The sequence below is a fragment of the Ambystoma mexicanum genome, chromosome 2p (assembly GCF_040938575.1).
Source record: "Ambystoma mexicanum isolate Mex_15411 chromosome 2p, UKY_AmexF1_1, whole genome shotgun sequence".
Lineage (NCBI taxonomy): Eukaryota > Metazoa > Chordata > Amphibia > Caudata > Ambystomatidae > Ambystoma > Ambystoma mexicanum.
This window is the reverse complement of record NC_090923.1, coordinates 726,013,377-726,039,839: the sequence shown is the minus strand read 5'-3', so window position 1 is coordinate 726,039,839 and position 26,463 is coordinate 726,013,377. Positions and strand designations below refer to the sequence as shown.

Sequence of the window (26,463 nt, the reverse complement as noted above, 5' to 3'; positions counted from 1 at the left end):
AAGAACAGTTTTGGCAACCCTGGCCGGAGATAACAGTAGTCACGGATGCCTCACTCACGGGGTGGGGAGCCCACGCCAACGACTTGACCATCAGCGGTCGTTGGTCTCCATCGGAGTCCAGACTACACATCAACCTGTTAGAGCTGAGAGCCATCAGACTTGCGCTGAAGGCGTTTCTGCCAGCTGTACAAGGGAAGAATGTCCTGATAATGACAGACAACACGGTGGCCATGCATTACCTCAACAAAAGAGGAGGCGTAGGATCACTACCCCTGTGCAGAGAGGCGATGCAGCTCTGGTTTTGGGCAATCCAAGAAGGAATCTCTCTATCGGCAGTTCACCTAGCCGGAGAGAAGAACTTGACAGCGGACGCTCTGAGCAGGCAGAACACAGTCTCCCACGAGTGGGAGCTAGCTCAGGAAGTCCTTCAAGAGATCTTCGCCCTTTGGGGAACCCCTCAGGTAGATCTGTTCGCCACCAGCGTCAACAGGAAGTGCGACCTGTTCTGCTCAAGGGAATTTCCCCCGAGAGGAGCTCTGGGCGACGCGTTCATAGTGGACTGGGAGTTTCCGCTTCTGTACGCGTTCCCACCGGTCCCTGTCATTCCTCAAATGATCAGGAGGTTGAGAAGATTCCGGCAAACCATGATCCTAATTGCCCCGGATTGGGCCAGGAGAACGTGGTACCCGAACCTTCTAGACTTGTCCATCTGCCCTCCAATTCGACTTCCACTCAGAGAGAACCTACTCTCACAGAAGGGAGGTCAGGTTCTCCATCCAGACATCAAAACCCTCAACCTTCACGCTTGGCTTCTGAAAGGCTGAGGTACAAGGATTGGGACCTCCCTGATGATGATATGGAGGTGTTGCTTTCGGCAAGGAGGCCAGCAACAAAGTCTTTATACCGCTGTCGTTGGAACAGATTTTGCAGCTGGTGTAGAGAACAGAATATCGACCCTTTTTCATGTGGTACACCAATGGTTTTGTCCTTCCTACTATATTTGGCAAATTCAGGCCTTCAAGTTGGCACCATTAAGGGCTATCTCGCAGCGCTATCCATCTTTAAGCGTACTGCGGAAGAACCATCCTATTTCAAATTACCCTTGGTAATACAGTTTCTAAAGGGGTTAACCAATGTTTATCCCCCAAGACCATTCCAAGTTCCCCTATGGGATTTAAACTTAGTACTAACTTTCCTGATGGGTACATCTTTCGAACCTCTCCATTCTTGTTCGTTAAGATTCCTTACCCTTAAAACTGTTTTATTAATAGCACTTACAGCTGCTAGAAGGGTGAGTGAATTACAAGCTCTTTCTTGTAAACCCCCTCATACTATATTTCACAAAGACAAAGTTGTCCTGCAAGTGAAGCCTAATTTCCTCCCAAAGGTGGTTTCTGAATTCCATATCACTCAGAAGATTACCCTACCATCTTTCTATCCTCCTCCTCACCCGGGGAAAGAGGAAGAGAGGTTACACAGGCTAGACCCTAGGAGGGCTTTAAGCTTTTACATTAGTAGACTAGCCAGGATAAGACAGGCAGACCAGCTGTTTGTAGGTTACACAGGTCACAAGCTGGGGTTACCAATAACTAAGCAGACCATTTCCAGATGGATCATTCTAGCCATTCTGGAATGTTATAAACTGGCAGGGAAGGAGCCCCCTCAAAACCTTAGGGCTCACTCGACCAGAGGTATTGCAGCTTCATCGGCCCTCAAAAGAGGCATGCCGGTTAAAGACATATGTGCGGCTGCTACATGGTCGTCTGTCCATACCTTTACACGTTTTTACAATCTGGATTCCTCCTCCAGTCAAGAGACTAGGTTTGGAAGGGCTGTACTGCATTCTATTCATCAATAGAAGACAGCGTGAAGTCAGTACTCCCTCCTCCGATAATAGAATACTGCTATGGGAGCCTATCTAAGATGAGGAATACGTCGGAGGACACAATCCCTTCGAAGAACAAGTTACTTCTTACCTTGTAACGTTCTTTCGACGGGATGTTCCTCCGACGTATTCCTCATCGACCCTCCCATCCATCCCCGCAGTTCTACTTCCCTTGTTGTTGCAGCTTACGCTCCTTCAGGGTGATTGGTTAGTCCGGAAAGTATTATTGTGGGCTACAAAACGGAACTGAGCAACGGACGCTGCACGCGGCCTTTATAGGCAGTATGACGTCGACGTCGGCTGTCGAAGGACATCGACTCGGACGACGTCGACGCGCAGCGCCCTCTAGAGAAAAAATTTTCCGAGGCCAGCAGAGCTGGAAGGAGATATCTAAGATGAGGAATACGTCGGAGGAACATCCCGCCAAAAGAACGTTACAAGTAAGAAGTAACTTGTTCTTCTGAGCTATTCCTGCAGTGCTCAGGTAAGACTCGGGAAGCCTTTCCAACATGCGGTTTGGGTCTGAGAAAAGTGTCTTCGATCATATGGTACTTGGGATGGGACACACTTTGTATGTTGCATACAAAGAAAATACTTCAATAGGGAACACCCTTAGGACCAGATTGTGCTTGTGACAACGGCCTTCTCACCAACTGGACTGAGGCATATTCCTAAGGAGCTTCCGGGAGCAGTCTGTGACTTTTTGTGACATTCCAAGAAACTGTGGTATTGGGTGGACGATGAAGATAAAAAGGTGCTTGTCCTTTTGTAGAGTGAGAGAATGTGGGTTTCGGGTCCAAGTTCTCCCTCCTTTCGAAGTCTGAAAGGACTTTACTCTTGCTGTCTGTCCGGTCAGTGGTCTCCTACTAGCAAGTGAACTCTGCACCGCAGAATTATGCTACTGACTGGTCATTCCAGCCCATTTTTCAGTGAAAGCTACTTGCAGGGTACACCAGTATGAGGACATGCACACTTTCGAGTACCATTCAGTTCAAAAGTCAGTGTTTTACTCTCACTATTGTATAGCAATGATTGCCAGCAATGAAATTGGGTTTCCTTAAGATAAAGGCATGTGCGTTTTAGCAATTCCCCACGTTTTACGCTTATCTTTCATTTTCTCTTGGTGATTTAGCCCAAGACACTCTGTATATAGGCAGCTGTGCTAGCTGCTGTGTTTAATGCCACGAGTAAGTATATCTGTTCATGTGTAGGCTTTTTTCACTGAAACTTCTTTCAGGAAGGAGTTGGTGTGCTCCTTTTAATTTGCGAAATGCAGATATCAAAAAAGACATGCAAAATAAGTAAAACATTATTCAAATAGTGCAATAGGTTGGGGGCAAGGGTTGTGATTTGTACCTAAAATTCCATTCCTCTTCTATATTTTGGCACCATAAAGAAATCCTAATCGAAACTATGTCAAAGGTTTCTGCCAAAGTGTAAATAATTGAATGATGGAAATCTGCAGGTGTAGTTTTTATTCTCAGAAATGTTGACCCTGGGAATAGTTACGTTATGACACTTTTGCTGTGTGCTGCAAGAGATCTTCTGATGAGAACTGTGATGAACAGAGCTATATGATGAACAGAGCTATAAAAAAAAGCAGTTGTGCCAGGAATTTCCATGGAGTTCAATTTTGAAGGGAGTTGGTAGGTTTGTTATATGCGCATATACAGCTACGGTGCCCCCTTTGATGTTTTTCTGTTTTATTTTTAAATCAACATGTGTTTTTAATTTGTTTCCATTCATTTTCACACTGCTTTTTCTCATTCCTCCATAAGAGCGCTCCGCCATTTCTGGCCCCGGGTCCCTGCTGCGCGCCTAACGCTGTTGCCCTCTGCTTGTGACATCATACTGTTGCCGTGGAAATGATCTGACGTCAGCACAGATGAATTCTAAGAGACCGAAGCCCACATGTCATGCCAATGTCCGGGCCCTCAGAGAAGCAGGTATTTTGCTCCCTTTCCCGTCAAAAGCCAGCAGAAGGCTGCATAGTCTGCTCCTAAGATTCCTTATTTGTCACCTGTATTTGAGCAGCAACGAGGCCATTGCAGTACATCAGGATTGTATAGTACCTGGTATATAAGGGTGTCTTTGCTGTAGGATTTCTTCTCAGTCTGGTTTGACAGTGAGAGACGCATGAATGATGCCCCCACACATACCGGTTGGGTGTAGGAGCAGAGGTTAGACATGTCGGAGGTGGGCTTTCCTTTCTTGGCACTGTGAGTGGCATTTTTACAGTCATCAAATCATATTGCTCCTTCTATCCCTTTCAACAATGGCAGGTAGTGTTTTGCTCACCCCTTGATGATCTTGAAGGTTGCCCACTGCAGTAGCCCTAGTTTCCCCTACTTTTCATATAGATACTTGGATAATAGCTTTTCGGCATTTTTGCCATCAAAGGAAGGTACATTCCATATAAAATAAGGATTATAAAAGCAATCGATTTATTCAACAACACAGCTAAAATTAAAAATGGTATTTTTAAAACAATAAAAAAAACAAATTAAACATGTTCAATCCCTCCAATTCGACACAGGCTCAGTGTCCTTAGCCATGACCTGTGCACATATTCAGCTACAAAGTGCCAGGAGGTTAAGATCATCACTTTTCCTACATCAAGCCACTGCATCTGCTGTCCTTCCGATGCCTTTTCATATAGAAAACAGCAGGATATTTGCACTACTTTGTATGTTCAATAGTGGCTAGTGGCTTCCCCGTTCTGGGTGGTTTTCAGTGCCTCGTATTTCTAAGCTAGTAAACAGTGCAAACGATCTGGAAAAATGTTAGTGTGTGCTATATTGACTGAAACATGACAATATGTCCTGAAATGTACAATTTGAGACTTCTTGGTATGTGCTGATGAGATTTGTGGGATTTTCAAAGCTATTTGAAGGAACATTACCCACATTATGGATTACTTGATATTTAAGCAAAGCCATTGTGTAGTAATCCCACTCTTGCACCATAGATTTCAGCAGGGCCCCCAAATTCCACCAACACCTTCGGCTAGATGCTGATTTCGGGGGGTTCCAGGAAATGTATTTTCTTAGAAGCAGCTTTTAAAGCAACACGATCCATGACTTTTTGACCAAATTAATGTAGGCCTTCGATAAAGATTTGTGAATAGAGAATTACTATACATACAAATAAACTGATAAACAGATTGTATTGAAAGCTTTGAATTCACCAGCGTTTTGAAAACAATCCTGAGAAAATCCACAATCCAATGAAACGACATTGTGTACTGAAACTGTGTTCTTGCTTTGTTCTATATAAGCACATGGGGCATACTTTCTACAAATAGACTTCCATGGCATTTGTACATTTTCAGAACATGTACATCTCATATTGCATTGAGTTACCAAAATTATGTCTTTGTATTTTAGCAGTCTCTTTTTTGCCAAAGCAGTTTATAGGTCCAGCTGTTGTAAAGACGTTGAAAAGTGACTCGATCCAATTGCTATATTGGATTTGAGTTCAATTCATGTGATCTGCGACCTACCTTCTCAGACATCTGGCCCATGAAGTGTGTGTCAGTTGAGGCTTTCACTGCCACCTTTGGTCAGCCCGCCCCCTCCGCCTATAGCTGACTCGCATCCTGACACAGCCCTTTCTATGCTCTACTCTTCTTGATGCTCTTGCCCCTATCATGAGGATCCGCTTGAAGCCCAAAGCCAAGTGCAATTCTTGGTATGACTCTGACCTAACTACCCTTAAACGTAAGTGCAGGGTGGCTGAGAGGAAATGGAGGGCTTCTTGTTCATCCTCTGACAAACTTCCCTGCCGCCTGCTCCAAAGGCAATACCGGCTCCTTGTCCATTCTAAGAAAAGAGCCCACATCCAAACCTGTGTCTCTGCAGCATCTAACAACTCGGCTGAACTCTTCAAAATCTGCAAGGAACTGGCCAACCCTGATGCAGTCTCAACCTCTCCTGTCACCTCCCAGGCCCTTTGCACGGCCCTTGCCTCTCACTTAATCTCAAAAACCTGGGACATCCTGCCCACCCTCTCGTCCCCTCCCTCTCCTCCACCTTCTCCTTCTGCTAACTCTGGCCCTCGTGCAACCGCCCTCCCTCCAGCCGCCCATTCTCTTTCTCTTTGTTTCCTCATTTCTCCCCTGACAAGGTTTCTAGACGAGCCTGATCTATGAAATTCTCATCAAAACAGGTTCTTCCCTGTTCTTCCAAAACCATCAATGACCACATTGACACCCTTGCTCCTGCCTTGCCCTGGCCGATTTCTGCAACCCCTCCTTCGCCTCAGGAGCCTTCCCCTGCCCCATTGAATCACTCTCTTGTTCACCCTCTTCTCAAGAAACCCACAGCTGACCCTTCTTGCCTGGCTAACTATCGCCCGATCTCCATCACTCCTTTCCTGGGAAAACTCCTGCAAAAGCTAGCCATCTCACAGCTTAACCTTCACACGATCCTGGTTGTCTCCATGACCATCAGTCGGGCTTTAGAGCTGCCAAAAGCGCGGAAACTGCTCTCCTGAACATCTGTGAAGACCTGCTTTCCAACCTCGACTCGAACATCCCTTTTGTCCGCATCCTACTTAATCTCTCTACTGCCTTTGACACAGTCAACCATACCATCCTGCTTAACTGTCTCCGTGACAACCTGGGTATCGCCGATCAGGCTCTGGTCTGGATGACTTATTTCCTCTCCGATTGACCCTCCCAGGTCCAACTTGGGTCCTTCCTTTTCTCTATCGCTCTCTCCACCGGTGTTGTTCCCCAGGGGTCTAACCTCTCACACTGGCTTTTCAACCAAACCTGGCAACTCTCACCCATCGCATTGCCGCTCTCTGCTCCAATTTTTCAGTGCTATGCGGATGACACTCAACCCATTTTCAGGCTTTCCTTGGCCACCTCTTCTCCTTCTCTCATCTCGGATTATCTGTCTGCTATTCAGGAGTGGTGTGCCGCCATCGATCTCTGCCTTAATGCCAGCAAGACCGAGATTCTCCTCATTGGCACACCTTCATCCTCGTTTCCTGTCACTCTCTGGCTGGCCTCCCTTGGCCCTCCTCCCCCAACCTGTGAGGCTAAGAAAATCAGGGTCATCTTCGACTCAATGCTTCCCTTTTCTGCCCACATCTCTGAAGTCTCTAAAAAGTCAAACCTCCGACTGCACCTCCTCAGAGGTATTCGACCTTTCATCTCCTTCCCCCAGAAGCTCTCTTGAGCCCTGGTTCTCTCTAGGTTGGACTACTGCAACAGCCTCTTTCCGAATCTACTTGCTTCTACTCTCCACCCTTTGCAACCCATCCAGAACAGGACTGCGAGACTTGTGCTTGGCCTCAAGCCCTGGGATCGTATCTCTCCAGCCCTGAAATCTTTTCATTGGCTCCCAGTGGCTGCAAGGATTAAATTCAAGACCCTTTGTATTATCCACATGGCTTTCTGGGGCCTGGGTCCAAGATACCTTCAACTTTCCCTCCATAAATACCTTCCCTCTCGAGCACTTCACTCCTTCAACTCCCTCAGGGTCAGTCGTTTGTCAAAGAAACGAGCTGGGGGTAGATCTGTCTTCGGCTGGGGCCTCCCTCTGGAACAGCCTCCCTGCCACTCTAAAACTCGAGGAGAACCTTCTCCGGTTCTGGAAGCACCTCAAGGCCTTCCTCTTTGCTTCTGCATTCTTTCCTCCTCTCCCCTGATCTGTTCTGCCTGGCATCATGCACCTGGTTACCCTCTCATTTCAGGCCCAGGTACTTGCCCACACTGCCTCGCACCCGCACTGCCTCCTGGCAACCCTCGCACTTGGGTCTGTATTTGTAACCCTACAGTACCCATGCACCTCCTTTCTGCACTTATCAGACACCCTCTGTCTGTGCCTGCTGGGGGTGTAGTGTAATTTGTGTATTATCTTGTACTGAATGTGCTTAAATCTAGAATTAAGTGACAGTCTTGGTCAGCGAGCACATCCTGGCCCACTGTTCATCGGCTATTTCGACCTGTAGCTCTTTTTACCCATTTTTGTTTTTAGCAGAGGGTTTCAACCCCAATGACTTGTCCGCAATCAAGCCATGGCAAGTATTCTGCTGCATCCCTAAGAGTTGAAGGTATATGCCAGGAGCTCGCCCTCTGGGGGTTTATTAGGGTAGCCCTCCCAAAGCCTGAATACCGCTGCTCTGAGTCTATAATATTGCAGGATTTCCGCCCTAGTGCCTGTGTGTGTCCCTGTTTCCAAGTCTGTGGCTGAGAAACGTACCCTCCGGAAATAGGTCTCCCACTGCCCGATATCTGTTTTTCTCATGAGACGCAGATCAAGCTATTCCCAAGTCAGTTCTAGTCCGCAAACCGCCACAGAGGGAGCCATTTGTAGTAGGGGTGGGCTCACACCCATCCTATGAAATATTCTCTGCCTTGCCCCAATAGTGGTGTGCACTGGATCAAATGGGAAGTCATTTGTGTACGTAGTACTAAGGTGGAGGGTTCTGGCGTCGTCTTATCAGCTGCTTGGCACTCAAGGTGAAATTGCAGAGGGGACCCCTCTTCCCGCCATACCAGTAATATGTGAAATGTGCTTGGCCAGCAAGTCAATAGCTCTCGTGTCATACGGCTGTGCTAAGTGTGCCCACTTTTCTGAGACTGCACCTGCATTCCAGAGAAACTGCGAGAGGGACCGGTGGAGTGCGCTGAAGTACTCATTACCCGACCATAGCTGCACATTGATGAGTAGATATAATAGTTTAGGCAAAAGGACAATTTTCAGCAGTAGTTACCTGCCAGCCAGTGAAAGTGGAACGTTCCTGCATCTTTTCATTTTGTCCAAGATGTATGTCTCCTTGGATGCATAGTTCTGGGAGAGAAGGAAGGGACCTTTTGTCCCTAGCTATCCAGACTCCTAAATATTAGATTCCCCCAGTTGTCCATTTCAGAGGATACGCTCCTTGTGGCCTAGCCGTTTTATCTATCAGGGTAAATATTTTGGACTTGCCGTAATTAATTGTAAATCTCGATTTCTCCCCAAACTCTGTGTTGTCTTGCATTGTTGGGTGCAGATTAATATATGGGTCTCTGATGTACAGAAAGACATCATCCATATAGAGGAAGACCATCTCCGGTGGTGCCCCCAGCCTGATTCCCTTCTTCCCTTGGCACTCCCTAATCATATCGGCCATGGGCTCTAAACTAGAGCAAACATTAATGGGCTCCATCGATGCCTTTGTCGAGGGCAACATTGATTCCGGCACCAATATCGACGCCTTTGGCAAAACCAAGGTCGGTTCCTTCACAAAGCACGGGTAAAATCTTTCACCTTGTGCCAAGAAAATACTTTTTCCAGGTCTATCGTCATCGTCCCGGTTTCGCTAAAAAAGCTATTCGAGATGGATTGGTGTTTAACGATTGAACAAATTATGACCTATAAGTTGTATAAAGAATACGGTGTATTTGTTAAACAGCATATCCCCTGATACGATCACATCACGCTATTTCCATGTGAACGTACAAGAAAAGTATATATAAGATATAGACTCAATCTCTTCTATACAAGAGAAAGAACCCAGCATTGGAAAGGTCACGAAACAAAAAAGTTGGGATGCCATTTTCCAGGATGTAATGAACCATTTGAAATATTGAAGCATCTCGTACTTTACTGTCCTCATTTCAAGAACATGCGGACTAATCGATTTATGAAATTTGTCAGTATTGATTATGAAGATTGTCTTAAATTCCTATGGTCTAGAATGATGCAAGGATTGCATGAACCCTTAATTTATGAGTACGTTTCTGCAAGCATATGGAAAAGGAATTGATATTATTTGATAGCGGACCTGCCGTAATTGTTTAGGTTATTTGATTTGTTTTTATTTGATCTTTCTATATTGTGTTATATTGCATCCAATTATTTGAGGGAGGTGTTTCCCACTTTTGTTTTTACTATCCTTTTTACTTTTTAAAGGCATTGATTAATGCTGAATTTAAGCAAATTTAAGAGTTACAAAATGTAAGGAATTGAAATGTTAACCGTTTCTCGATTTGTCTTTAGGATTTTATATGAATTATATGAATTAGATGAAGTTTATACGATTTCGAAACTTGATACTATTGTTAAAAATGTGACTCTAATGAAATATGTATATGATTACTTCTATTTTCATATTTTGTAGAGGTCTTAAAATGTTTTTTTTTTATTGTAATAGGACCAAAAACAAATAAAAAATAAATAATTTTCCATGTCTATTGCCTCTTTTTATGAGGAGCAATCCTCTGAGGAGGAGATTTCCCCTTTTGGGGTAAAATATGGTACAAAAGATGTCCCAGAAGAATTAATTGAGCCTCAGTCCAAAATGTCTGACCTCTGTCTACAAAGAGCTAGTGGTATAGACACGTCACCTGAGTTAGAATTTGATAAGCCTGACCCTGCTGATCATGCAGACTCTGTATATTGAAATATTATGAACAGGGTGGTGGCTATGGGGGAATGCCTGCAGTCAGGACTGGACTCTTCTGACAGCACCAGCAGGTCCATGGCGTCTAGCACAGTGCTAAGCAGGTTTGCGTGGCTGAGAAAGTCGGGCTTTGCACCAGATGTGCAGGCCAGACTTCTTAATATGCCATTTGACGAGTTGCGGTTTTTCGGCAGCAAGGCGGATGAAAGCTTGGAGAAGCTGCAGACCTCCAAGGCAGCAGCTTAGTCACTTAGCGCCTCCATACGACAACCTCAGCAACACTCCTACTCGGGCTCATCTTCCTATCGAGGATGTCCTTTTCGTTTTTATTCCTCATTTGGAAGAGAAAAATGACAGTCCAGTCAAAGAGGACAAAGAAAATGTCCTCGGGGTGGACGAGGAAAGGGTGCTAGATCAGCAGCGGCATCTGCCCCCTCAGCACCTGCCTCAAAGCCACTCTGAGGCCTTGACCCACAAGACCCTGGTGGGAGGCAGGATCTCTCAGCATCTGAACGAATGGCGGGGCATTACGTCAGATGCTTGGGCACTGGAAACAGTGGTTCAAGGTTACCGCCTTCCTTTTCAAAAAAGGCCTCAAGACCATCCACCAGGATACAACTCTAAATTCCAGATCTGCTCCTGTTGCATGAAATTGTGACCCTGCTAGAGAAAGGTGCAATAGAACATGTACCTGTAGCGGAGAGCAACAAGGGTTGGTATTCCCCATACTTCCTCATCCCAAAGAAGGACAGATGATTATGACCCATCTTGGACTTAAGAAACTTGAACAAGTTCCTCAGGAAGGACAAGTTCAAGATGGTAACTCTTTCTCAGATCCTTCAGGCTCTCCAGCTCCAGGACTGGTTGGTATCATTGGACCTTCAGTATGCTTATTTTCATGTGCCGATCCATCCCAAGCATAGAAAGTATCTGAGGTTTGCGATTGGCAGTTCTAACTATCAGTTTTGAGTTCTGCCATTCAGGTTGACCTCCGCACCAATGGTTTTCACCAAGCTGATGGCGGTAGTGACAGTGAGTCTCAGGAGAGGTGGGATTCATGTCTACCCTTACCTGGACGATTGGTTAATCAGGGCGCGTTCACCCGAACAGGCCCAAGAACATCTGACCATGACCTGCCACTTCTTACACAGACTGGGCTTCTCCCTCAATTATAAGAAGTCAAATATGATACCATTCCAAAGACTGCAATTCATCGGAGCAGTCCTGGATACTTCCTCAGGCAAAGCCTTGCCTACTGAGGCGAGCGCTCATCACATTCTGCAGATGGTAACAAAGTTCCAGAATGCCCAGCATCTGCCGGCCTTCAATTTTTTTAAGTAGCTCGGCCTCATGGCATCTTGCATTTTCCTGGTACCAGAGGCCAGATTGAGAATGAGATCCCTTCAATGGGTCCTCAGGACTCAATGGTCCCAATTTTTGGGGAATATGTCTGATTTTTTGCAAGTTTCGGCCAGAGTGGCTCAAGATCTGCTATGGTGGGCTTGCAAGGACAATATTCTCAAGGGAGAATCTTTTTGGCAACCATGGCTGAAGATAACAGTAGTGATAGACACCTCGCTCACCAGGGGGGGAGAGCCCACACCAACGATCTGACAATCGGCGGTCATTGGTCTCCATCGGAGTTCAAACTACACATCAACCTTTTGGAGCTGAGGGCAATCTTTCAGCCCTATGTACGGGGAAAGAATGTCCCGATAATCTCGGACAACACAGTGGCCATGTACTACCTCAACAAGAGAGGAGGCGTAGGGTCATTACCACTGTGCAGAGAGGCAATGCAGCTCTGGTTCTGGGCAATACAAGAAGGAATTTCTCTGACGGCAGTTCACCTAACCGGAGGGCAGAACACGTCGGCGGACGCTCTGAGCAGGCAGAGCAGTGTCCCACGAGTGGGAACTAGCTCAGAAAGTCCTTCAAGAGATCTTCACCCTCTGGGGAACCTCACAAGTGGATCTGTTTGTGACCGGTGTCAACAGGAAGTGCAAACTGTACTGCTCAAGGGAATTTCCTCCAAAAGGAGCACTAGGGGGTGCGTTCATAGTGGACCGGGAATTTCCACTTCTAAACGTGTTTCCTCCAGTCCCCGTGATTCCTCATGTAATCTGGAGGTTGAGAAAGTTCAGGAAAACCATGATCCTAAATGCCCTGGATTGGGCCAGGAGGACATGGTAACCAGAGCTTCTGGAAATGTCCATCTGCCTTCCAATACGTCCTCCACTAAGAGGATCTTCTCTCGCAAGAGGAAGGTCGGGTTCTCCATCCAGAGGTCAAGACACTCAGTCTTCCGGCTTGGTTTCTGAGAGGCTGAGATATAAGGATTGAGACCTCCCGGACGACGTAATAGCGGTTTTGCTTTCGGCCAGAAGGCCAGCAACAAAATCTTTGTACCTGTGTCGTCGGAACAAATTCAGTAACTGGTGCAAAGATAAGAATGTGGATCCTTTTCTATGTGGTACACCTATGGTACTTTCTTTCCCATTACGTTTGGCCAATCGAGGCCTCCAATTGCTACAATGAAAGGATACTTGCCTGCGCTTTCTATTTTGAAGCGCTCCTCTGAAGAAGTATCTTACTTTAACATTCCACTGATTGTTCAATTCTTAAGAGGTCTCACAAATCTGTATCCGCCAGTCCCTTTTCAAGTCCCTGTTTGGGATCTAAATTTAGTACTAACATTCCTTACATGCATTCCTTTCGAGCCTTTGCATTCTTGTCCGCTAAGGCTTCTCACTTTGAAGACAATCCTACTAGTGGCTATTACATCAGCCCACAGGGTGGGTGAGTTACAAGCCCTCTTGTAAGCCTCCTCACACCATCTTTCATAAAGACAAAGTTATACTTGGAGTCAAACCTTCATTTATACCGAAAATAGTTTCTCAATTTCTCTTGTCGCAGAAGATCACTTCGCAATCTTTCTATACTCCCCCTCATGCAAGTAAGGAGGAAGAAAGGCTTCACATGCTGGCCCTAAAGAGGGCTCTCAGCTTTTACATTTCTAGACTGGCAAAATGGTGGCATAGTGACAAAATTTTGATTGGATACACCGGCCACAAATTGGGCCTGGCAGTAACGAAACAGACCTTATCCAGATGGATAATTCTAGCAATTGGAGAGTGTTACAGAATGGCAGGTAAAGAACCTCCAGATGGGCTAAAAACTCATTCTACTAGGGGCATGGCGACTTCTACGGCTCTTTGGAGGGGTATCCAGGTGCAACATATTTGTGCAGCAGCCACCTGGTCGTCAATGAACTCTTTTGTGAAACACTATTGTTTAGATTCCACCTCATCCCAAGGGGGTCTTTTTGCTAAAGCTGTTCTACATACGGTCCATGAGTAAAATGAATGAGTACTCCCTCCTCCAAATTTTCACGGCTTTTGGAGTCTATCTAAGAAGAGGAATATGTGGGAGGACACAATCCATTCGAAGAACAAGTTACTTACCAACTGTAACGTTCTTTCGATTGGATGTTCCTCCCACGTATTCCTCATCCACCCTCCCAGCCTATCCCTCGGTACAGTTTACGTATTTTACACTCAATGTTCCTTGAGAGCTTACTGTCTAAGGAGATGCCTTTTCAACTCATCAGTTGGAAATATCGAAAAAACACAACTGAAGCCAAAGGGCGCGGTTCGAGCCTTTTTATACTACAGATGACATCTACACTCTAGGGCAGCCCTAGTGGGACGTCGATGCCACGACATCAAGCACAGCGCCCTCTGGTGTGGAAATTATTTTTTTACGAAGCAGCAAAGCAGACGATATGAATATCTAAGATGAGGAATATGTTGGAGGAACATCCAATCGAAAGAACGTTACAGTTGGTAAGTAACTTGTTCTTTTGTCATTGTAGAATTGTATTTCGAATTGATTTTGTCCTCCCACGTATTCCTCATCTTATGATCTACATCTCCACCTAAAAAAGTAAAGGTGGCAGGCAATAACCCAGTGTGTGCGCTAAACGCGTCCCAGTTTTAGTTGATAGGATTTGAGATGTGTTGTCGGGGTCAATATGTGGGCAAGCCTACTCACACCCAGAATAAGGTAAAGTTTTGAGATGAATGACTTGCAAAAACGCGCTCTTCCTAAGGTTAATTCAATTGGACTAAATTGGGTGAATCATGTTTATAGTCATATTATAAACGTTCAAAGTCCATGTGTACAAAGTATGTATTATCTAAAGGTTTCAGCCGACATGTGTTTCGACAATCATATCGTTCTGAAGGCTGACAAATGAAATAATACATGCTGAAATGATAATGGCACATCAAATTATCAAAAACCATATTGCACGATAATGTTTCGCACAACAGTAATTTGAAATAAATCAAAATAGGTTTCACATACCCAGTTGAGTAGAAACGCGTACATTAGTAGCACGATGGGCGCAAAAGATAGAATGACAAAACATTATGAATGCATAAATAATGCTGTTCAAAGCGATTTTTGTTCCCCTGTGGTCAGATTAGAAAATGTATTCCTAGTTCGTGATGTAGGAAAAATCACTTTGAACAGACTATCAAAGGATCAAATGATTATCATAAAAGAAGCCGACAAGGGGGGCAATATAGTTATTCTTAACACTCGATGGCCAAACAACATTTAGATACCCCAAATTGTTATCAACACTTAAGAGCTAACCCCACCAAGGAGATAGTCAGGAAAATGTTGGATATGATCAATGAATGGTTCTCCTTGGGGTATCTAACGGATGATGAAAAAAAGTTTCTAATTATTACAGAGCCTATTATGCCGACTATTTATTTTTTACCTAAAATCTATAAACCTTTTGAATACTTAACTGATGTTAGACCTATAATGAGTGGAATTGGCTGGGCCACCGAAGGCTTATCTAAGTACCTAGACAATGCACTCAAACATCACGTAATACAGATGCCTTCATATATGAGAGACACTACACATGTGTTGCAAATACTTGCACAAATTGAATGGCAATCTCATTTTATTTTGGTTACCTTAGATGCATCTGCCCTTTACACAAGCATAGATCACAAATTAGTAGTTGCATGTTTGAATTATGCTTATCGTAGAGCATCTGCTTCATATAGATCACGCATTTCTATGCTCAAGATGTTTCTTACATTTACTCTTGAAAACATTGTGTTCTTATTTAACCCATTAAGTGCCATGGGGGGTATTTCTCCCCAGTGCCAGAGCCTTTTTTGGTGATTTTGGTATGTGGCCATTCAATGGCTTGTAACTTTTTCGTTACATGAGATATCTCGGCCAAATTTGGCTCCTTTTTTTCCCATATGTAGGCGGTCGTAACGCCACCCAGGAATCCCAGGTTGCTGTAGGGGGGTGAGAGAAAATAAGGAAAATGTGCGAAAATTTTGGGTTTTTTCAAAAAATGCCAATAAAATGATGTACAAAGAAGCCTGTGGTTTTTTCCTTGTAAGAGCTAGGAACAAATGGTTTGCTGTGCTGAGTTCCCCAATGTGTTGGCTTTCAGGAACAGGTTGAGTGGAAATGGAAAAAAAATATTTTGATGGGGTTATCAACCGTTTGGTGAGAGGTAGGCGATTTTTGCCATTTTTGCCAATTGGACATGCATGGACGGAATGGAAGAAAATAGCAGGAAAGCCAAATTGGAGGACAGAAAGGCATATATTTCTGAAAAGTAGACAAAATTCCAAGTTTAGGAAGGGGTGATTTGCATAGGTCAGCCAACAACTAGGTAGGGGAAACTGCCATCGAATGGGGGAAAAGCGGGAAAATGACTGAAAAAAAAGGTATGTGTTGGACATGGTTGGCTTGGTACGGCAATGGCTTCTATGAATTTTGAGAAAAGCAATGCTCCGCTACATTCCCCGGACTCTTGCAGTTAGGAGAGCATACCATTTTTGTAGTGTTTGTACAAAACAAGCAATACCACAAGCCAAACACTGAGCCATGGTACACAGGAGTTTTACGCTCACGGCCTGACCAGACGCATTTAGCATGTGTAAATTGGGAAAACCAATGTGGTGAGGAACGGCAGCCATACATATTTTGAAGGAGCACAGGCAGACCTTTTCAAGGGTAGGTGACTTGTGCAGGTTACAAAAGTGTATGGTGGCTAAAGCAGCGACTAAATGTAGGTCACATTTGGGAAAAGAAAGGGTTGTGAGACAAAGGGCTCCAGCAAATGGGTCAAAACGTTATGAAAACCACACAAACACAACACATGGCCTACCGTCCCGCGTTCCCACAGGTGTCCCGATGAAAACGGTACCTCACGTGTGGGTGCACCTACCTGGCCGCCAAGGGGAAAGCCTAAAACACAAGTAACCCCAAGTCTGTTTTCACACCGGAAATGTCACACTCTCACATCATACAGATATGGGCCTCGGGTGTCCAAGCCACCAAGGAAAACAGGGAACCCCATGCATTTCCGAAAAGAGGACACCCTGGGGAATCCGCAGAGGTATGATATGCCCAAATCGCCCCAGAATTTATTACCCAGACACCCCCGCAAAGTCCGAAATGTGGAAAAAAATACGCATTTTCCTCACATTTCGCTCGACTCACCCATCGAAACACGCCCCCAACAACACATGGCCTACTTTCCCGCGTTCCCACAGGTGTCCCGATGAAAACGGTACCTCACATGTGTGGGTGCACCTACCTGGCCGCCAAGGGGAAAGCCTAAAACACAAGTAACCCCAAGTCTGTTTTCAGAGGGAAATCTCAGACATTCTGCCGACCGGCACAATGTACAGATATGGGCCTCGGGTGTCCAAGCCACCGAGGAAAACAGGGAACCCCATGCATTTCCGAAAAGAGGACACCTGTGGGAATCCGCAGAGGTGTGATTTGCGCACATCGCCCCAGAATTTTTTACCCAGACACACCCGCAAAGTCCGAAATGTGGGGGAAAAAACGCTTTTTGCCCCTTGCCGGCCAGGTAGGTGCACCCACGCATGTGAGGTACCGTTTTCATCGGGACACCTGTGGGAACACGAGAAGGTATGACATCTGCTGTTGGCGATGTGTTTCGGTGAGTGGACACAGGGAAATGTCTCTGAAATTGGCCGGAAATGAAGACAATTCTCAGACATTTCGCTCTGGCCACCCACCGAAACACACCGCCAACAACACGTGGCCTACCTTCCCGTGTCCCCACACGTGTCCCGATGAAAACGGTACCTCACATGTGTGGGTGCACCTACCGGGGGCGCAAAAGGAAAAAAGGTAACCGACTGGGAACCCCAAGCCATTCGCCACTGCCCATTTTGTTCATGTGGGCAACCTACAGATTTGGGCCTAGGGTGTCGCAGCCAGCAAGGGAAACAGGGAACACCATGCATTTCCCAAAAGAGGACACCCGTGGGAATCCACAGAGGTCTGACTTACGCAAATCGGCCCAGAATGTAATACCCAGAACCACCAGCAAAGACCCACATGGGAGAAGGGTGCCCAAGGCCAGGGATATTACTGCTGACTTTGCTGGAGCCCTGGCTGCCCTGCGTTACAGCTTCTCCCCACCAAGGAGTCTCGGCAGTATGCCAATACTTCCCCGAAGGGAAAAGCTGTAATGCAGCCCAGCCGCAACTCCAGGACAGTTGGAGGTGATCTGCCCAGACGGGCCATTCCCACCCACACCACCAACAATCCAGCCTCAGTCTTACCCACCCCACTGACAGTGGGCCCTAACCATAGAATAATAAAAAACAGTACTCGCATAACGTTGCAGCTGCTCGGGTAGAAAAAGCTGTAAACAAAACAAATAACATGTTACCTACGGTCACACCAGCAAAATGTAGCCCTCCCCGGGGGCAGATAGGGGGGGGGGTTGTCCTGCACTCCTCCCTGGGCTCAGGCGTCCGTTCCTAGGAGCAGATATCTGGTCCCAGGAAGGGCTGCATGACTTGGCACCCACTCCATTGCGGGTGGGGGGAAGGGGGTCAACGCCCCATCCCATTAGAAAATTCCCTGACCCTTTGGGGTGCCCCACCGCCCCCCCTAAAAAGCGTTCCACCATTTTCATTTTTTTCCTTTGGTAACCCAACTCCCCTTGGTGCAGAGGGTCACATTGGTGTGCCAATCTGGCGCCGGGGTGCCCAAACCTTACTGCCCCACCCACTGGGGGGGCCTGTCCCACCATTTTTGGGGGCCCTGTCCCCACTCACCCCCAATGGCTGGGGGACACACCTCATGCAGGCCTCCCTGGGCCTCCTCCAAACGGCTGCGTGAGGTACACCCCACCTCCATTTGGGGTGAGGGGGGAGAGGGCCACCCCAAAAGGTGGGGCGGGACCCCCAATAGATGGGGCAGTAGGGTTTGGGCACCCTGGGGGCAGATAGCTACACTAATGTGGCCATCTGCACCAAGCAAAGTTGGGTAAACAAAAAAAAATATACAAAACCACAGGCTGCTTTTTAGGGGGGGCTGAGGGCCACCCTAAATTGGCAGCGCATGATGTACCGCAACGGGGGGTGGCCCTCAACCCCCCCCAACCCCAAATGGAGGGCCCCACCTCATGAAACCCTCCCTGGGCGCAGATAGGGGGGGCCTCACCTCATGCATCCCTCCCTGGGGTCAGATGCCCCTTCCTAGGAGCAGATATCTGCCCCCAGGGAGGGTTGCATGAGGTGGGGCCCTCCATTTGGGGTGGGGGGGGGGTTGAGGGCCACCCCCCGTTGCGGTACATCATGCGCTGCCAATTTAGGGTGGCCCTCAGCCCCCCCTAAAAAGCAGCCTGTGGTTTTGTATATTTTTTTTTTGTTTACCCAACTTGGCTTGGTGCAGATGGGCCCATTAGTGTGGCTATCTGCCCCCAGGGTGCCCAAACCCTACTGCCCCATCTATTGGGGGTCCTGCCCCACCTTTTGGGGTGCCCCCCCACCCCACCCCCAATGGCTGGGGGACACACCTCATGCAGGCCTCCCTGGGCCTCCTTCAAACGGCTGCGTGAGGTACACCCCACCTCCATTTGGGGTGAGGGGGGAGAGGGCCACCCCAAAAGGTGGGGCAGGACCCCCAATAGATGGGGCAGTAGGGTTTGGGCACACTGGGGGCAGATAGCCACACTAATGGGCCCATCTGCACCAAGCCAAGTTGGGTAAACAAAAAAAAATATACAAAATCACAGGCTGCTTTTTAGGGGGGGGCTGAGGGCCACCCTAAATTGGCAGCGCATGATGTACCTCAACGGGGGGTGACCCTCAACCCCCCCCACCCCAAATGGAGGGCCCCACCTCATACAACCCTCCCTGGGGGCAGATAGGGGGGGCCCCACCTCATGCATACCTCCCTGGGGTCAGATGCCCCTTCCTAGGAACAGATATCTGCCCCCAGGGAGGGTTACAAGGGGTGCCCCCTTTCTACTTCGGTTGGGGGGGCACCCCCCCATGGGGGGACACCCCCCCCCCCTTTCATTCAGTAAAAAATCCATGGTGGCTAGTGGCCCCCACCCCTTCCCCCAACCCTGTTTCCCATCATTTCATTTTTATTTTTTATTTTACATTCCCTTGGGGCAGATGGTCAGCCATCTGCCCCAGGGTTCACATGCACGTGCCCCCATGCTTTGGGGTCGGGAGGGGGGAGAGGGCTGCTTACTTGAAGCAGCCCCCTTCCCCCCCCCCCCTCACAGAGATCCATGGTGGTCTAGTGGGTTGCTGGTCACGGATCGAGCGCTCTGCGCCGATCCGTGACCAGCAATGCCTCATATGTGGTGTCCTTGGAAAGGGGAGAAAGTCCCCTTTCCAGGGACACCACTTTCTGCTCAATCCCTGGTGGCCTAGTGGGCCCCAGGACCCCAAACCCCCTCCCACCTCCCCCCATCCCTCGGATTATTATTATGTTTTCTTTTATATATTTCCCTGGGGGCAGATGGTCAGTCATCTGCCCCCAGGGTTCATTTTAATGTGTCCCCATGCTTTGGGGGCCGGGGAGGGGGGAGAGGGCTGCTTACCTGAAGCAGACCCCCTCCCCCCCAACTCACAAACAGATCCATGGTGGTTCAGTGGGTTGCTGATCCGTGACCAGCAATGCGGCATATGAGTGGTGTCCCTGGAAAGGGGAGAAAGTCCCCTTTCCAGGGACACCACTTTTAGGTCAATCCCTGGTGGCCCAGTGGGCTCCAGGGCCCAAAACCCCCTCCCACCCCCCTCCTTCCCTCGACTTTTTTTTTTTTTTTTTTTTTTCCCCCCCCACCCCTGGGGGCAGTGATCATCTGCCCCAGGGGGTCCCTGGCGCTGTGGCCCCATGCTTTGGGGCCACGGGGGAAGGGGGCCGCTTACCTAGTAAGCAGCCCCCCTCCCCCACGCGTCACAAAAGGATCTTCGTTTGATCCGTGACGTTGCTGCCCGCGGATTGAGGCGCCCTGCGCCCGATCCGCGGGCAGCAAAGCCACACAATGGGAAGATCTCCCCTTTCCAACAATACCCGCCTCGATCTCCGGCTTGAAATACAGCCGGAGATCGAGGCGGAACAAGAAGGGCACTCACCTTCTCTCTCCAACGCAGCAGCCGAAAATGGCTGCTGCGGTGGAATTACTTTCCGTTTCACGCCGACGTGCGTCACGCACGTCGGCGTGAAACTGAAGGAAATCCAACCCCCGGGCATTGAGGGGGGACCTCCCCCTCACATAGCCCGGGGGTTGGATTACAGTTTTGAGCGATCCCTGCTTTGCAGGGATCGCTCAAAACAAGGTGCCGAAAAGGACGAGCTATCTCGTCCTTGGCACTGCGTGTGTACTTCCAAGGACGAGATACCTCGTCCTTGGCACTTAAAGGGTTAATGACCAATATTATGTTCAGGTAAAGGGCGTAGCGATGGGGCCCAAGTATGCCCCTTCCTTGGCCAATTTGTTTATGGCACAAATGGAAGAGAAACACATTCTGAACAATATTCAGTAAAAGTACAAAATTGTGATTTGGAAAAGATTCATAGATGTTTTTTATGATTTGGCCGGGCTCCACACCGGAACTACTACAATTCTTTGCTCATATCAACAATAACACATTTGGTATTAAATTCACAGCACAACACAGTACTTCAAATATTGATTTTCTTGATCTCATAATCTTTATAGAAGATGGGCGTATTAATACTAAGACATTTCGTAAGCCATCTGAGGAAAATTCTACTCTATTTTCTACTGGTTGCCATCGACCATTCAGAACATCCTGAGGGGTGAATTTTATAGGGCACGTAGGAACTGCGACAAAAACCAAGACGTGAATGTACACTTTTATCTACCAAATTTAACCAGAGAGGCTATTCTAGAGAAAGCATAAGCAAGAATCTTAGTGGATATCACACTATGGATAGAGCCACCACCTTGCAGCCTAAAAATCATGCATCTCTGACTCAACCTACTATTGATGTGATCACCAAGTTCTCCTGGGATTCAAAACATTCATACCGATTACTGTATAGACATTGGGACATACTACTACTTGACAAGGATATTAGATCCTGTTTGGCAGACAAATCTAGATTTATATTCACTAGATCAGAAACAATATTGGACAAAATCAGTCCTTCACTTTTTACAGATTAGGAATGTATTACCCAGTAATAATAGAACATGGTTGTCCCCTTTTTCTGGTTTTCATAAATGTGGTAGTTGCTCAATGTTTAAATATGTGGACAACAACGTGACCCAACATATAGAAATGAATGGCCGAAAAGTACAGATACGTGACTTTATCAACTGTACAACTACTCATGTTGTATATGCACTGAGATGTGTTTGTGCAAAAACTTATATTGGTTCCACTATCAGACAGGTACGTTTTAGAATTCGTGAGCACTTGGCTAGTTTAAGTAGCCAGAATGCAAGATTGCCACTTGTGCTCCATTGGCAAACTAAACACCAAACAGACAATAAGGAAGATATCCGTTTTGTGGGACTGAAGAAGGCTAAATTGGGTAAAAGAGGGAGTGACATCACCCTCAAGCTGAGACAAATGGAAGCTTAGTCTATTTGTCTTTTTCGATGCACCCAAATAGGTCTCAACACTGACAATGAGATGCATGTATTCCTATGATAATTGTATGAGAACACCATCCATAACTATTTAAGACTTCTTCATATTGTGGAACATTACCCATATATCTGGATGAAGTGATTCAACCTCAACATTTCTAGCTGTAGAGTTAATCATGATTGTATAGCGTATCATATCCTCAAGGGAAGCTGCTATGGTTGATGACAAAATACTTCGCCAACAGGGTAAGGATGTACACATTTCTGATTTTCATGATGCTTAATTCATATTGCTTCATCTTTTTGATCTGTAAAATGTATGCAGGTGTGTCGTGCACCATGGGGCTCGGGCGCCACACCTAATGTCACCATTTTAAGGACTGTTTGCTACTATACACTTGGCTTTAACATTTGTTTCCATTGGCATTAACATAGTGGTCATGCGCCTATCCATGACACTACATTCTCACATGCTCGTGTAACGTAATGCTGACAACATTTAGCGCGCATACGCACTCATATTACATTATTATGCCATAGAGCATGCGCAGTAACGCTCAATTTATGTTCACCTTAAGGTTCTCTTAGTATATAACACGCTGCTGCGTTCAGCAGACTCGCCCCTTTTCAACTTTAATTCGATTCATTATTGAACCCAGATATATGGGTAAGTGCAAGATGTTAACGTAAGACGTTAACATTGGATTATTTAATTAGGTACGACATTATTGGACCAGATATTTGCTGATAGGATATCTTCTCTGTATTTGGCAGACCACTCTTAATGAGAACAGCGCAACTGGTGCACAGATCTAACGAGCCATAAGTGATTTTCACATACATGAGACAGAACGCTTTACAATACTGGATGGTGAGCATGCACTATTTTGGTTCAATACATAACACAACGCAGTGCAACAACTTTAATGTTTATTAATATATAGCTCATCTTCAGTATTTTATAACGTATCTTCACATTATATCACCGATAACAACAACTCATATCTCATAGAACTAAGCAACTACATCGCATTTGAATTTACATACCGAATATTGAATAGGATGCGAGGTGGGATAGCACAAAATTAACTAGCTACCACGTATAATATCACTCATCGGTCAATGTTAGTCATAACACATCTCTGATATCGCCAGCCCTAACAATCTAACATTTACTGTTCGGTCTCGTAATTCCTTTATTAGTCACTCTAGAATACTAATTAATCTGCAGTCACAGCACAGTACACATATTCAACCTCATTCACACATAGACATGGGACACTTTCCAATGGTGACGTTTTGCGGTGATGTCCACGCATGGGTGATGCATGACACACATGCAAAATGACTTTATTAACCCACCATTTTCATTGAATGAGCATTATTTATGCATTTGTAATGTTTTGTCATTCTATCTTCTTTTGCTCCCTTCGTGCTACTAATGTACATGTTTCTACTGAACTGGGTATGTGAAACCTATTTTGATTTATTTCAAATTACTGTTGTGGCAAACATTATCATGCAATATGGTTTTTGATAATTTAATGTGACATTATCATTTCAGCATGTATCATTTCATTTGTCAGCCTTGAGAACGACTTGATTGTCGAAACACGTGCCGGCTGAAACCTTTAGATAATACATACTTTGTACACATGGACTTTGAACGTTTATAATACGACTATAAACATGATTCACCCAATATAGTCCAATTGAATTAACCTAAGGAAGAGCGTGTTTTTGCGAGTCATTCATCTCAAAACAATGCATCTCCATCTATGATGCTTCGGAAATTTTCGACAGAGGCCACTGTATGCAATGTCGTCGAGTCGATGTCCCTCGAGGGCCTCCGTTCGACATCATCATCAGTATAAATGACATATGCAGCGCCCACGGGCTTCATTTCTGTTTTTCTGCGCTAACGCTTCTAGTGAATTAAGGCACGCTTCGAGTGAAAGATTTTCGTTAGAAAATGTCTTCTTCAACTCTGTCGACTCCCAAGTCTGGTTTCAAAAGATGTGGTGTCTGGGCTCGGGGCACTGTACCGCCGACTGTCGATCCTGTCGGGCAATGACAGAGTAGGCTCTCAGGTAGTGTAGATGTAAACTGGCGGTGGAGAGGTTGGCGTTGAAGTCACCTTCGAAAAGGGAGAAAAAGGCCATTGAGTCAAGGGGTTGTTCCTGATGCAAAAAAATCGAAAAGATCCGGATCGAGGAGTCGATCGCACCACTCTTCTTCTTACTCTAAGAAGGCCAAGAAGAGACACCATTGGTCCCGTTCAAACTCCAGTGACTCCTCCACAGAGGTAATCGGGTGTGCTACGAAATAAGATTCCCCTGCAAAGTGAGACGCATTTCGTAGTGAGATGATGCAAATCTTCGAGACTGCGGCCTCAACCCCCTCGAATGACCAGCAATAGCCCAGTCGCTCCGCATAAGGACGACAAGTGGAAGTCAAAGACTAAATCTTCGAAGGCAAGCTTAAAGCCGGTGTCACTTTGAGAAAGTTCTCGGTTCAACGAAAAAGCGTCAAGGGGAGAGTCCAACTATGGTTCTGTCGAAGAAGCGCAAGGCGTTGTTAGCTTCGACGTTGTTGCCTACCCCGTCTGAGTCGGAGCCGTCGACACCGAAATCGAGGTAGACGCCAATTAAACAGGCACCATTGTTTAAGCCGTCTTCGACTAATTTGACATTGTCGAAACTTTTGACAGTAGAAGACAATGTTTACCAGCATTTACCTAAATGACTATTTTAAGTCTGTCTGCGATATGAGGAAGAACAACCCTCTGTTGACAATTCACCACCTTTTTGTCTACAGTTTGCCACCCCCAATGTGCCATAAGAACTTATATCTGACGAGTCCAGACCAATGTTCCCTCTAAATATTTTTCTCTATGTGCGCAACTGGTTTGCTGTTGTGAGCACATTATTTTCCATGTGCGCAACTGACTAATGAAGTAAGCCACTTTGTGACCATGCGTATTTAGTGAGCTTCTGTCACAGAAGAGAGTTTGGAAAGGAATTTCCTCTTCCCAGCCACTGCAATTCTTGACAAATCTTACAACACGTCTCCCAAACACAAAGGCTAAAATAAAATGTCATATGTGATTAAACAGAAAGCTCATCAACCAGTCCAAGTCTTCAACATCTGCCACAGTACCTTGCAAATGTTTTATGCCACTGGAAAATCACTAATAAGTACTACAAAACACAAATATATTTGGCTGTCAAGAAATTCTGACAGAATACATGTGCCAATGAATTACTGGCAATTAAAAGCAATGTGTCAAAAAACATACTGATAGGAGTTCAAGTGCCACTTTAATGAAGTAATTCAAGGGCCAGGAGAACATGCTTCTAATAATGTGTGTACGGATGATTATTGCATCGGAATAACTGCACCTCAGAATATGATAAAAAATTCCTGTGCCCTTGCTTACTATCCACATTACGTGTCCTGTGGGTATTGATAAAACCAGCCTTACAGCTAAGAGACATATACACCATCCATTTTTACTCCCTAAAAAAACAAAATGTGCCCAAAAAAAACGAGAAACCATGAAAATGTTGCTTCGACCCACAACGTTCCACTGATCTTTTTTCGAATTAGTGACCAGTAGAGCAGTGGCATAGGAAGGACCTCTAATAATATTAACGCCTGATTTCAACCGGAATTCTAAGGGGAAGAACATCTTTTATTGAGCAGTATACCTATTGACAAAGCAAATTACTTTTCGACTCCCTGAAAAATCATTTGATTCCAATGTAGGTAGCAAAATCTGATTAGAGACCTGCTTATACCCATGACGTAGGAAGTTAAATGACAGGGCACATAATAAAGTCTATAGTTTTGCCCATCCTTCCAAACCACAGCCTAGATAAAATTAAATAAGTGCCTTACTGAGGTTTATTATGGAGCCCTGCTGAAGAAATTCACATATATATGCCTTTTAAGTTAATAGCATCAATTCATCAGAGATACAACTGATTGAGTGCCTTCTTCTATAACTATGGATCCCTATTCTGTAATTCTTTATCAGTTAAATAAGATGCAGGGGGATGCTAGAGACGATACACACAGGGCTCATGGTTATATTGAAAAGCCCTCAGCCACTGATCATAGAAAGAAAAAGGAGGAGCTTTTGTCTAGACTGGTACTAGAATGTCCTATCCTTCCGCAAACAAGCAACACATTTCCTTCAGTGTACTGCCGAAACGTCTGA

The 26,463-nt window shown here is 46.0% G+C and overlaps 1 protein-coding gene across 9 annotated transcripts in view; it reads left to right on the top strand.

Moving 5' to 3' along the window:
* The window catches only part of BICRA (BRD4 interacting chromatin remodeling complex associated protein), a 1,420,469-nt gene that overhangs the window by 422,873 nt on the left and 971,133 nt on the right, over nucleotides 1-26,463 (top strand). For 6 of the 9 annotated variants that reach the window (XM_069644339.1, XM_069644332.1, XM_069644329.1 and 3 more), the window contains one exon: nucleotides 3,664-3,831. The exons of the other annotated variants lie outside the window; for them this stretch is intronic. In XM_069644339.1, coding sequence (XP_069500440.1) covers nucleotides 3,771-3,831 — 61 coding nt within the window. In that variant the 5' untranslated portion in view covers nucleotides 3,664-3,770. The remainder of the gene's footprint in view (nucleotides 1-3,663; nucleotides 3,832-26,463) is intronic. 9 annotated transcript variants of the gene reach the window in all.